The sequence below is a fragment of the Pseudorasbora parva genome, chromosome 7, assembly GCF_024679245.1.
Source record: "Pseudorasbora parva isolate DD20220531a chromosome 7, ASM2467924v1, whole genome shotgun sequence".
Taxonomy (NCBI): domain Eukaryota; kingdom Metazoa; phylum Chordata; class Actinopteri; order Cypriniformes; family Gobionidae; genus Pseudorasbora; species Pseudorasbora parva.
In genome coordinates, this window is record NC_090178.1 from 27,420,521 (window position 1) to 27,432,907 (window position 12,387).

Here is a 12,387-nt window from a genome sequence, read left to right on the forward strand (position 1 = left end):
TATTTTATATCTAGTCCGAGAGCTTTCTGTTCCTCCAGTGAAAATGTATGTACGGTATACTGCCCCTTTCCAAGAACAACATTAGGGTGAGTCACTCATTAATAACATAATTTTCAACTAACCCTTTAACTCATTTGCTAGCGATCACGTCATTATTTACATAGAGTAGCTGATTGGTTGCTGTTGCATGAACAGCCAATGAGCTGTGGCTCAACATTCAAATACTGGTAGTTTGCTGTTAGCAGAAAGTGCAGCGCGCTTTTAAAATCCCTTCACCTTCTCCAGCTACAGGGGTTACCTGTGCAGCAGCATGTCTGTGAATGTGTTGGTAGTAGCAAGTCAGCAGCGGCATAGCAGATCTATTCCACCAATACCAAACACATTAACATTCCTGTATCCATTACCATGCCAGTCTTTCAGAGAGTTGTCAGAAATATAGAAATCCTTTATCATAAAATACGCATTCTTTTTAAATTTACGTTGTAGAGCAAAATGTCCAAGTATAATGAAGTTATGTTTACCACAGACTTATTTTACTTTATATATTTAAAAACCCCATCTTAAACATTCATAGGAAAATCTTGAGTGAACCCCTGGCGAATTACTCTTACGGGTTTTGATGTCATCCCTGCAGCACTCTGTACTTTTCCACTTGAAAACAATAGCCACTTTCACACATAAAAAAACTGTATCATCTGAAACCCTCTGTGTCTTCTATTCCGAAGCAACTTTTATCATACTATTATGTCAGGCGGGCAAAAAAAGTAGTTTTTTTCCAACGCCAGGCCTGACATTTCTAAGAATGGTATAGGTTACAATTATATTTCCACGGCATGATTACAAACCATTCTTGCACCGGGATTCTTAGCCTAACCGTGCTAGTAAAATGCATGTATTAACATCACCACAAACGCAAGTTAATAATAAAATTAAAAGAAATATCTGATCATCCTCCATAATGTGGTTGCTATTTTCATCTCTTACAGTCCGTTAACTCTTTTATAACCAAGTAATGACTGACACATTTGTATTACATTCCAAAGAGCTTTATCAGACCCACAGTGGAAAATAAAACCGGCATGGAATGGAACTGTTAAGCAATTAGGACGGTTTGGTACACATACATGCACAGAAACAAGAAAGTCAGTTTGAGCATAGGTGCCAGTAGTGTCACAGGAACCTACATAATTCACCTTTAATGAAATGAAGAAGACTAAAGGAGCTAATCGTGGACACACAGCCAGTTGGCCTGAGCCGGTGGAAAAAGTTTAAAGAAAAGTGTGCTGGGCCAGTGTTGCTATGTTGTGGACAAGCTAATTCTAGACACACATACACGCCGAGCATGAGTATGTGCTGTTAAATTTTTTTTGTCTGTGTGCAAATTATGCTTTATGAATAATAATCTGAGGGATTTAATTCCGATGCACTGTCAATGTCAAATTTTCTTAATCCAGGAATTTGCTGGAACTTGTCACAAATGATCTCTAAACAGAAAAATGCAGTTCATTTTCAGCAAAATTCAGTCTGTACATGTGAAAGTGCCTATTGTCTTTTTCATTGTATTATTACATTGTATCATCAGGTTATCTTTGGGTTTTACATGTACTGTTCTTCATAGTTTTGTGTTATGCCAGATAAGACAGTCTGTGCAAGACCCAATTATTTTAAACACTCTGTTCTTTCTTTTTTTTCCCTCCTGCAGTGCATACACAGTCACCAGTCTTGCAGGGCAAGATGCTGGTTCCCATGGCAACAGTGAGGGCTGCTCCTGCCCCCTCTCAACAGTTTCCCTTGGTAGCCCCTCCTCTTCCTGTTCAGAATGGAGCACAGGCAGGAAGCAAGGTGAGATCTCAAATGGGAATAATTAAATAAAAAATTGACACTGAATAGCCAATAGAACCATTCATTAAAGGAGATTATTATTATTTGTAAATTGTACCTGTTTTAATCAGCGTGATTTCCTTTCATCTAGATTATTCAGATTGCTCCAATGCCTGTTGTCCAGTCGCAACTTCCCTCTACGGGACCAGTGCAACCTGGGAGTCCATTTTCTGTTACTATGGGAACGGCTACAGTGGTTGCCCCAGGCTCTACCCCGTCTCAGACCGTGCTGCTACCGCCCCCACCAACAAGGTAGATCGCACACTCTCATAGGCATACTTATACTCACCTAGCCGCATACGCACAAACATCTCCCCCTCTCTTATTTCAACAACTCCTACACTCCTGAAGTGCTGCAGCACTAGAGAATAACCCTGTTATGCTGTTCTCTCTATAAAAGCTGTCTAATCTGGTTTCTTTGAATATTACCTTTTCTCCCACAGAATCACATATGTACAGTCCACTCCTGGGGTTCCTTCTCCTTTGCCATTAGTTTCCACAACAACAGGCTCCTCTTCTCAGACAGCTTCAGCAACACCTGGATCTACTTATGTGCAATCACCCTTAGCAACCTTTGCAGCGATCGCTCATCCAGGACAAACTTTAGTGCAGCCTCTGATTGCAGGTCAGCTGACTTTTAATTAATAAATGAATACTGTACATTTTATGTCTTGGGAATTTTAGAGCAATGTCACATGATCCTTCATAAATCATTCTAAAATGCTTTTTTAAGACATTATTAATATTATCAATGTTGAAAACAGTATTTTTATGTGTATTATACAATTTTAGTGGAATAAACAATGTAACAATGTACTCTTTACAGTCACTTTTGAGAAATTTGAGGCATTTTTGTTGAATAATAGTTCAGTATAATAGTTATTGAATAGTTCAATAGTTTTAAACTTTAACAGTAGTGCAAATAATAAAACAACTTTCAAACAAACCATCAATCAAATGAAGAAGAGTCTGATCCTGATCAATTAAAAAATATTAATAATAACAAAAAAGTATTTTTTGTGTTCATTTGCATATTGGACATTTGAAAAGTGTGTTTGTAAAGTGTATTGTCTTCTGTTTCCCCAGGTCAGCCGTCGCTGTTGGCTCCAGCCCAGTCTCCCAGCGCCCCTCACGCTCCTGCCATCACCGCCATCTACACCCCTACAAATGTGACCTTGGCAACTGGGGTGGTGTCTATGGCAACGGTGTCACCAAGTGTGGTGTACACAGTGTCCAGTTCGTCTAGCCTATCTTCACACATCCTTCCTAAACACACCACAACAAACTCCATGACCTCTATAACCTCGGATAGGCAGGGGAATGTGTCTGTACATTCTGAGAGACAGTTGCACCAGGAGAGAACACTTGACCGGCAGCACATGGACAGCCAGGTCTACACGCAGTCCTCTGAGAGACAGGCAGAGAAGGTCTCACACTTACAGCCAGACAAACAGTTCCAGGTCCCTAGTAAGGGCAGTAGCAGCTCAGTTGCGCCTCCACAGGGCACTTCAGTGCCACTGCAGCCTGGAAGCCCCGCTCAACCCTCTCATTCTGGTATGATATACTTTTAAGAGGCCATGTTATGCCCTTTTACAAAGTCTTGATTTAGTTTTTTTTGGGTCTACTAGAATAGGTTTTCATGCTTGAATGTTCAAAAACACCTTATTTTTCACATACACTTACCTAAAGGGTTATTAGGAACACTTGTTTAATTTCTAATTACTGCATTTATCTAATCAACCAATCACATTGCAGTTTCAAGACAATCTCCTGAACTCCAAACTGAATTTCAGAATGAGAAAGAAAGGTGATTTATGCAATTTTGAGCGTGGCATGGTTGTTTGTGCCAGATGGGCCGGTCTGAGTATTTCACAATGTGCTCAGTTACTGGGATTTTCATGCACAACCATTTCTAGAGTTTACAAAGAATGGTGTGAAAAGGGAAAAACATCCAGTATGCGGCAGTCCTGTGAGTGAAAATGCCTTGTTGATGCTAGAGGTCAGAGGAGAATGGGCTGACTGATTCAAGCTGATAGAAGAGCAACTTTGACTGAAATAACCACTCGTTTCAACCGAGGTATGCAGCAAAGCATTTGTGAAGCCACAACACCCACAACCTTGAGGCAGATGGGCTACAAAAGCAGAAGACCTCGACCTCAGATCTCAATCCAATAGAGCATCTTTGGGATGGCGTGGAAAGGAAACTTCATGCCCTGGATGTGCATTCCACATCTCCATCAACAGCAAGATTCTATCCTATCACTATGGGCCAACATTTCTAAAGAATGCTTTCAGCACCTTGTTGAATCAATGCTACGTAGAATCAAGGCAGTTCTGAAGGCGAAAGGGATTCAAACACAGTATAAGTATGGTGTTCCTAATAATCCTTTAAATTAGTGTATTTTGCACTGATGCAGCACCTGACCCAGTCTCGCAGTAACTCTCTGTATAGTTCTGGTTTCTGTGAAGCCCATCCTTCTACAAAAAGCGCACTGTACTCTAATTGGTCGGCTGGACCAGTGTGTTGGTTCACCGCTTTGAGCATGTTTCTGAAATGTTACACCCTGTAACCTAACTGTGAGATACAATACTCTACTAAAGCAACTCAACCAGGCCCCACTAATTATTTTGCATATGCCTTGGGCAGGAATTATTTAAAGAGGAATATTGTGATGTGTAAATTCTTGGAAGAAAACCCAAGATTACAATCGAGGCGTTTCACAGAGTTCAAAAACAGTGCAGCGCTTACTGATATAGAGAATAACTTGTGCTATGTATCTTTGCAGATCTTTTTCAAGCTCAAACAGCAACACGTGTAAAAAAGCATTATAGGTCCTCTTTAACATCATAGACTCCATCTGTTTTCATGGTAGAGTTGTGGCCCAGTGGCAATTACTTTAAGACTACACACAGTCCCTCTTTTCTCTTTCAACAGGCAGTACTCCGGGGACACCCAAACTGATCACAGCAAGGCCCCCTCAGAAAGTGAAAGCCACAGTGGCCAACATCCCAGTGGGCAGTTATGACGGAGGAGGGAGAGGCAAAGAACGAGACAAGGAAAGGGACAGGGAGAAAGAGAGAGAGCGCGAGAAGGACAAAGAGAGTGGTGGTCGGTTCTCATTTGAGATGGACAAGGCAGCTGAGACGAGCTCCCCAGCAACCCTTCCACCAGAGGAGGGGTCCACAGAAGCTCCTACCCACTCTGTAGTGGAAAGTGGTACCCATAGTGGGCGTGGCAAAGAATCAAACTCTAAGGAGGTTAGGATCATTACAACTACATGATAAACAGAATGATTAATAGTTGTTATATATTATATCAAAATATTTGGTTTTAAAATATCAGATATCACTAAATGTGATATATATATATACACACACACACACACACACAGCTTTTCTTATAATGTTTATTCTGTTTTTTACTCTACTCAGGCTGAATGGAAGGACTCCCACCCTTCTTCTCCATTACCTCCTCCCTCTGGATCAGATCCTGCCCCACCTCAGTCTCATGGTGATAAAGATGCACCACCTAAAAAAGTCAAGGCCCGCCCTCCACCACTCAAACGACCATTTGATTCTGTTGACAAGTATGTTTTTCTGAAATATAGCATCATTGGTACCGATTCAATTTATTTCCAGCTTAATGTTTCTATATTCATCATATGTGGTGGTCCATAAGTTAAGGTGCATTCATATTGATAATATTTCTCAGAAAAGATCCATTGTCAAATGAAGTCACTTTCAAACCAAGCCGCTTTCTGTCGGTCGACATATTACATTTGTGTGACCAACTTGAACCTGATAAAATCTTTTGCCCTCTCAAAAAAATCCTAATCATGTGCATTTCTATTGAAATGACTGGATTTCATGAAAAGTTGCTGAACAATACAGTGTTTCCCACAGGATTTTGTGACTGTGAGCTTTTATTTTGACGGAAACTGCAGTTAAGCTTTTATTTTAGTGGGAAACATTGATGCAGAAAACACTCACTTCGAAGTGCTCACTTCGCTTTGAAACGCACAGCACAAACAGACTATATACTTATTTATATTTATAATAGACTATTACTATATAGCCTGCTCTGTCGCCACTTTCCCCCTGGACTCATTGAATACCTGTATTGCTGACTGACATTAAAACCTGGATACATAGAAACATCCTTAAATTTTATAGCAATAAAACTGAGGTTACTGTGTTTGGTCCACCATCCCTTTTGAAAAAGTCTAAATGGAGTCTACCTATTGATGGGTCCACATTAATTCCATCTCACACTGTGAAATATCTGGGTGTAACATTTGACTCTTCACTTACATTTAGAGCTCATTTAAGTTCTATTACCAAGACTGCATTCTACCAACTTCGTAAAATCGCCCGACTGCGACCTGCTCTCAGCACTAAGGACTCTAATCAATGCTTTAATAACATCATGTCTCGACTACTGTAATTCACTTCTCATTGGGCTTCCTACTAGAACAATCGCTAGGCTACAATATCTACAAAATTCTTCTGCCAAAGTAATCCATCAAGTCAAGAAATCTGATCACATTACCCCTTTGCCCTACAATCAACATTGGCTACCTGTTTCTGTCCGCATCCAGTATACAATTCTATTGTTACCTTTTAAATGTCTTTATGGACTTGCTCCTCATTATTTATCTGAACTTCTGCACTTATTCTCCTCCTCGTTCTCTCCGGTCCTCTAACTCAAGACTACTTACTGTACCTCATTTCCGTCATATTATCATTATTATTATTATTATTACTTATTTAATTAAATTGCATTATTTTGCAGTTTGGTAAGGGCACAAAGCCAAATTGCACTTTCTATTTTAGTTTGTTTGACAGATACTTTGCCAAAGCAATGGCATAAAATAACGTTAGAGACATTAAAATAAAATAAAAGTTTTAAATATTTTCAGTTCATTGTGAAACAAATTATGCTTTTAGTGAAAAGGAAAAAAAAGTGTTTCAGAATTTCTTAGTGAATCTTAGTACTTTATGTACAAAGTTTTTCATATGATAAGTCAATTTGCTTTTTTGGTTAGTGACTTGGAAATAGTGCATAATCATAACATTATATATAAAATGTATTAGTTGCATTCCTATTTATGTTATTAAGAAATTCAAATGTTTCAGCATTCTCAGACTTTTGGACCCCTGCATGTGCAGATTAATCAAAATCTTGTGATTGGTCACGTGTGCAGGGTCCTGTCAGAGGTGTACTTTGAGGAGCGTTTCGCAGAGCTGCCAGAGTTCCGTCCAGAGGAGGTGCTGCCCTCTCCAACCCTGCAGAGTCTGGCCACCTCCCCACGAGCCATACTAGGCAGCTACCGCAGGAAGAGGAAAAACTCCACTGGTGAGAGTAACATTCAGACCTCTCCACACACTGATGAATTAGATGGGTGCCGGTTCAGAACATTTCTTCCTGCATATCAAATCAGAAATCATCTAGCCCTCAATCCCACTTTTGTGTGCAGACCTAGACTCATCCACAGAAGATCCTATCTCTCCAAAAAGGAAAAGTCGCCGCAGATCTAGCTGCAGTTCAGAGCCCAGCACACCTAAAAGTGCTGCCAAGTGCGAGGGGGACATTTTCACTTTTGATCGGCCAGGTAACACTCCAGGTAAAACAAAACCTTCATGATTCTGCAGCCCATGTTACACGGATTCAACTGCATTATAATTATTTGTGTCTCACTCTCTCTCTCTCTCTGATAAAGATGGAGAGGATATACTGGGGGAGCTGGAGTTTGATAAGGTGCCCTATTCCTCTCTCAGGCGAACTCTTGATCAGAGGAGAGCTCTTGTCATGCAGCTATTCCAGGAGCATGGCTTCTTCCCTTCAGGTAATGCACACACTTGTATAGAGTACTGTGCCGCCCACACAGCTCACAGACAGCACACATAAAGCTCATAAGTAAAATAAAGCACAAATCACAGCACAAATCTAATCTAATGGTAATATGATTCATTTGACCCACAGATGCAATAAAAATATTATATTTTCTTTAAAAAACAATCTTATAGTAAACATAAAAAATATATTGTGAATATCTCAGAATTTATTTCTCAATATGGTTATAGTAATCTATCACTGTATTTTAAAAAAATGGTCAAAAGAAACAAGCTCTTATATCATCTGCAATAAGGGCTGAGCAATTAATCAAATTTTAATTGCAATCACTTTCTTATTTTCTTATTTTTAAGCATAATTATCAAATTATATATATTATAATCTGATAATTATGATTAACTAAAAATATAATTTGTTATTTTATTTTTTAATCAATTGACTGCGTGCGTGCGCGTGTGTGTGTATATATAACACTCTTTAATGACAGAATTTTTTTAATGAATTTTTTAATATATTTTTATATTGTAATAATTACACTTTAAATCTCCAAATTAATGTAGAAACAACATAAAGACTATATTTTTAATATTCGATGTAACTGAATGAATAAAGCTATCAAACATTTCACTGCATAAATTATAGATTTAATATAGATAATTTTTTTATTATTGCTACAAAAGTGATTGAGTCAAGAACAGTGAGTGATTTTCTCTTTTTCTTTTGCTCTTTGCTCTTTGATTAACATTAATGACAGACGGCAGCAGGTTTATTAGGCTGCTGTCACTTTAAGAACTGACGCACATGATGTGGATCTGACATGCATCCACTGATTTATATAGATCAGTGCACGCATCCCACTCTTAATGTAAATTTAATACTTTATTTAAGTAATTTAAGACTGCTTACAAAGGTTTAAAAAATGGCATTTTGGCATAATTTTGTTTTTTTGTGAAATTTTGGTTATGCTTGCAGTTGCAAGTGCATAAATCGGAGACCTTTCTTTGTGATGAAATGTAGTAAAAACTATATATTTTTGCTTATGTGGCAGCTGAATAAATCCATTTACACAACATCCATTTACACAAAATGTTTTAGAGAAAAAAACTTTAATTTCACTGCTTAACTAGTTTTCATAATGTAGAGAGAGTGCTAATTTATATGATAAATATAATAAATACGAGACTAGATGACTGGAATTTATGATTTCATGAAAGTGCAGTAATTTATGAAATGACAACTAGCATGATTAATAATTGTGACAGTAATCAATTATCAGTTTAATCATTTTCATGCTGCTCTATCTTCTGTTGCCTGTCATAGTCTGTGATCAAGAGATGGAAATCAACAAGTATGCGTTCTCTTTTTTTCTCAATTTTTTTCACAATGTTTTTATAAATGCTTTGCTAATTACTAATTAGCATGCAATTACAAGAACTGACAATGAACCATCATCACCATAAAAGTGGTGCACCATGCACCATGACTTATTTACAACATTATAAATCTTCTGAAGCATTACAATGGTTTTGTCTGAGAGACAGAACAACTTTTAGCTCCTCTTCATGTTGGCTGAGAGCCTGAGTTGGGTGTCCCTGGGATTGAAAATCTGCATTAGTCCAATAGTATTTAACCTCTCCTGTTCAGTTTCTGTCTCTATCTAATGCTGTCTTTCTCTCCCCCTTTCGCCCCTCTCTCTGTCGATCAATAGCTCAAGCTACTGCTGCGTTCCAGGCCCGATACGCTGATATCTTCCCCACTAAGGTGTGCTTACAGCTCAAGATCCGTGAGGTCCGGCAAAAGATCATGCAAACGGCAGCTCCGTCGGAAACGGCCGGCATTCCAGATCTTTCCTCGTTACCGGGACCTTCTGGGGTGGCGGCCAGTGACATGTCTGTTGGGGCAGACCTTCAGGAAAAAGATGCAGAGCGAGAGGGCGAGCAGAACAGCCCGGAGGAGCCCAGAAACGCTGGCGATTCACAGGACTCCACCAGATGAGGTTGACGGGCAGACGGATGACTTGAAGACCAGATGTCTCCCCTTGACGTCGGCATGATCTACATTTGTTGTCTTGTCTCTGCTATGACCGCCTCCGAAGGACATAGAGAGAAAAAGCAAGAGCAAAATTTTCATGTGTATGGAGATGAGGGGAGACGCCTCAAAGCGCTTTGGGGTTTTGAAACTTTTCAGTATTTTACGTGACATTATGAAAACTTTACATTTGACACACGCAGACACTTGCCTACATAAACACAGACTCTCTTGAATTTACAGCATTATCCTAGTCATTAGGCTTCCTTTGGACTTTGAAACTAGTGGGCCTGTCCTGTACACCAGTGTCACAGTGCTGCTGATGTCTCTAGAAAGGCGGGATGTATGAGGGCACCCAATCCATTTTCCGACTGAGTTGTGTTCACATAGCCTGATTGGCAGTAGCTTGGCCACAGGTGTTTTTTTAATTGGTTCATGGTTTATTGTCGGTCATTGTGAGGCGGGCCTCCATTGGCTGAGTGATAATGAAGACTTATTGGACTTTTATTTTTGATATTTCGTTTTGTTTTGTTTTCTTCTGTGGTGTTTTAATTTTTGAAGACTTTTCACGGTAGGCTTTGTTAAGGCACTGAAAACCTTCGGTGAGGGACTCTGAACTGTGCGCTGCCATTCGGAATCCTTTCGTCCTATGATTGGCTTTAGTGGTTGTCAATCAAACTGGAATCATTCCAAAGCCTCTGATTGGCCAGCCATGAAGGAAAAGGTCATGGAAGGGAAGTCAACGGGCACATTATTGCCATTGATTTTATGTTTTTCCATATATTATGAGATTCCACATATTTAAACATTTCTTTCCCTGCCTTTTTTATTCAACTTTTCATGAGCTGGTGAAGCACAGAGCAATGAGAATGTTGGGAATATATTCTTAAGAATTTACCATAAGAATTTTATTAACTTTTTAGAAAAGAAACTTGATTTTTCAATACGTAATGCTACAGGTCATTATGTTATAAAATCTCTCATTATTACTGTTCTTATTAATGCTTTGTTGTTCTTGTGGATCTGATCCTTATAACCTATATATACTGTATTCCTATTAATATACTCTTTCTTTAGCAGAAACAGAGGGATGAGTTCCTCTCACCCTCTTCCCTCGCTCCTAGAGGCACTTCCACTACCTTTTTTTAAAACATTTTTCTCTTACGCTATTTATCTTGGTATTCACAATACGTTTTATTTCTTACCAGGAAGTAATTACATAGGCCTTGGTTGTAAGACACTCCGAACATCTTTCAGATAGTTGTACACTTTTATTGTTATTATTATTATTACAATTATTATTTGATTTGCCACTTACATTCCTCTCCTTCATTCCGCTTCCCGTCACTTTATCTTTCTTTCCTCAATCACTTTAAGGCTGTAAGGTGGGACTGGGAGGCCATGAACGGTGATCTTCTCCTGCACGCTGGTCTTTGTTGTATATTGTCCAAAGACTCTACCATCAGAATAAAGAGCAAAATCATCATTGGAAGAATCAAAGCCAGTAACAGGAAATTAAATTGTAAAACAAAAGGATAAATAAAGAAGTATGGTTATAAACTGTTCTTATTGCGTTACCTTGTTTTGCTGATTTTCACATCAGAGAAAGACTTGATACTGGTAAATTCTAAAATGTATCTGTATCTCAGTATACAAATAAATAGGTGATTAAAGAAACAGACTCTTCTTCGTTTTAAGTAAAAATGAAAAAAGAGTAAGTACGGTACTAAGGGCCAGATATACTAAACAAGGAAAATTAGCTTGAGAGTGCAATTTAAAAAAAAAAGTGGTGCAATGTGTAATTGAATGAGTGCACTCGATAACATCCACTGGTTTTGGACACCACATGGCTGTCCCCTCAAATAGTGCCCTATCTGAGGGTATGGTAGGCGATTTTAGATTCAGCTATGCGTTTTAGGCCTTTAAATAATGGTGCAAATACCAGTACATAGGCTAGAGCAAACCTTAGTATTTCACCTTGCATGATTCATTTAAATAATCCCCTCCCGAGAAAAACACAAATGCATATGCAAAAATACCTGTTCACACCTTTTCGCTGCATGTCTTTAGTAAATCTCGACAGTAGTTTTTAAAGATACCAGTTTGACTGGCACAAGCTGTTAGTAAATCTGGCTCTTTCCCTCTTCATTGGTCTGTGATTGGGTTATATCATAGACTTGCTTTTTAAATGTATTATTTATATTTTTGGAATTCAACAATAATGAGTTAATTAATCTGTTTTTGTGTGTGATTCTGGAATGACATCCATGTAGATGCTTGGGGAGGACATTTTGAGTTTTGAGATATTTTTTTTGTGGGTTTTTCAAAAAAAATGTTTTATCACATTTCATGATTTGCTGCTGTATAGGAAATCAACCTACAAAGCCAATTACAGTATGGAGAGACTCAGATTCCATGTAACATCAAAAAAGGTTTTAAGAGATTTATTGAAGTTCACTGAAAAAAAAAGTTAATTTACTCACACACCCACACATTGTTCCAAACATGTATGACTTTCTTTTGTGGAACACAAAGCATTTCCAAATTGTCTTAATTTTTTGTTCATACAATGAAAGTCAGCTTGTTCCAATGCTGTACAAAAAATATACAGTGGGTACGGAAAG

General features: G+C 38.5%; 1 protein-coding gene across 1 annotated transcript in view; it reads left to right on the forward strand.

The window, feature by feature from the left end:
- cicb (capicua transcriptional repressor b) overlaps nucleotides 1–11,328 on the forward strand; it is a 46,287-nt gene extending 34,959 nt beyond the window's left edge. Inside the window, exons 12-21 of the mRNA XM_067448882.1 lie at nucleotides 1,703–1,842; nucleotides 1,973–2,133; nucleotides 2,325–2,506; nucleotides 2,968–3,435; nucleotides 4,817–5,139; nucleotides 5,314–5,468; nucleotides 7,086–7,237; nucleotides 7,359–7,505; nucleotides 7,602–7,727; nucleotides 9,444–11,328. Of these exons, the coding sequence (XP_067304983.1) occupies nucleotides 1,703–1,842; nucleotides 1,973–2,133; nucleotides 2,325–2,506; nucleotides 2,968–3,435; nucleotides 4,817–5,139; nucleotides 5,314–5,468; nucleotides 7,086–7,237; nucleotides 7,359–7,505; nucleotides 7,602–7,727; nucleotides 9,444–9,730 (2,141 nt within the window). The 3' untranslated portion in view covers nucleotides 9,731–11,328. The remainder of the gene's footprint in view (nucleotides 1–1,702; nucleotides 1,843–1,972; nucleotides 2,134–2,324; nucleotides 2,507–2,967; nucleotides 3,436–4,816; nucleotides 5,140–5,313; nucleotides 5,469–7,085; nucleotides 7,238–7,358; nucleotides 7,506–7,601; nucleotides 7,728–9,443) is intronic.
- The last annotated feature ends 1,059 nt before the right edge of the window (nucleotides 11,329–12,387 follow it).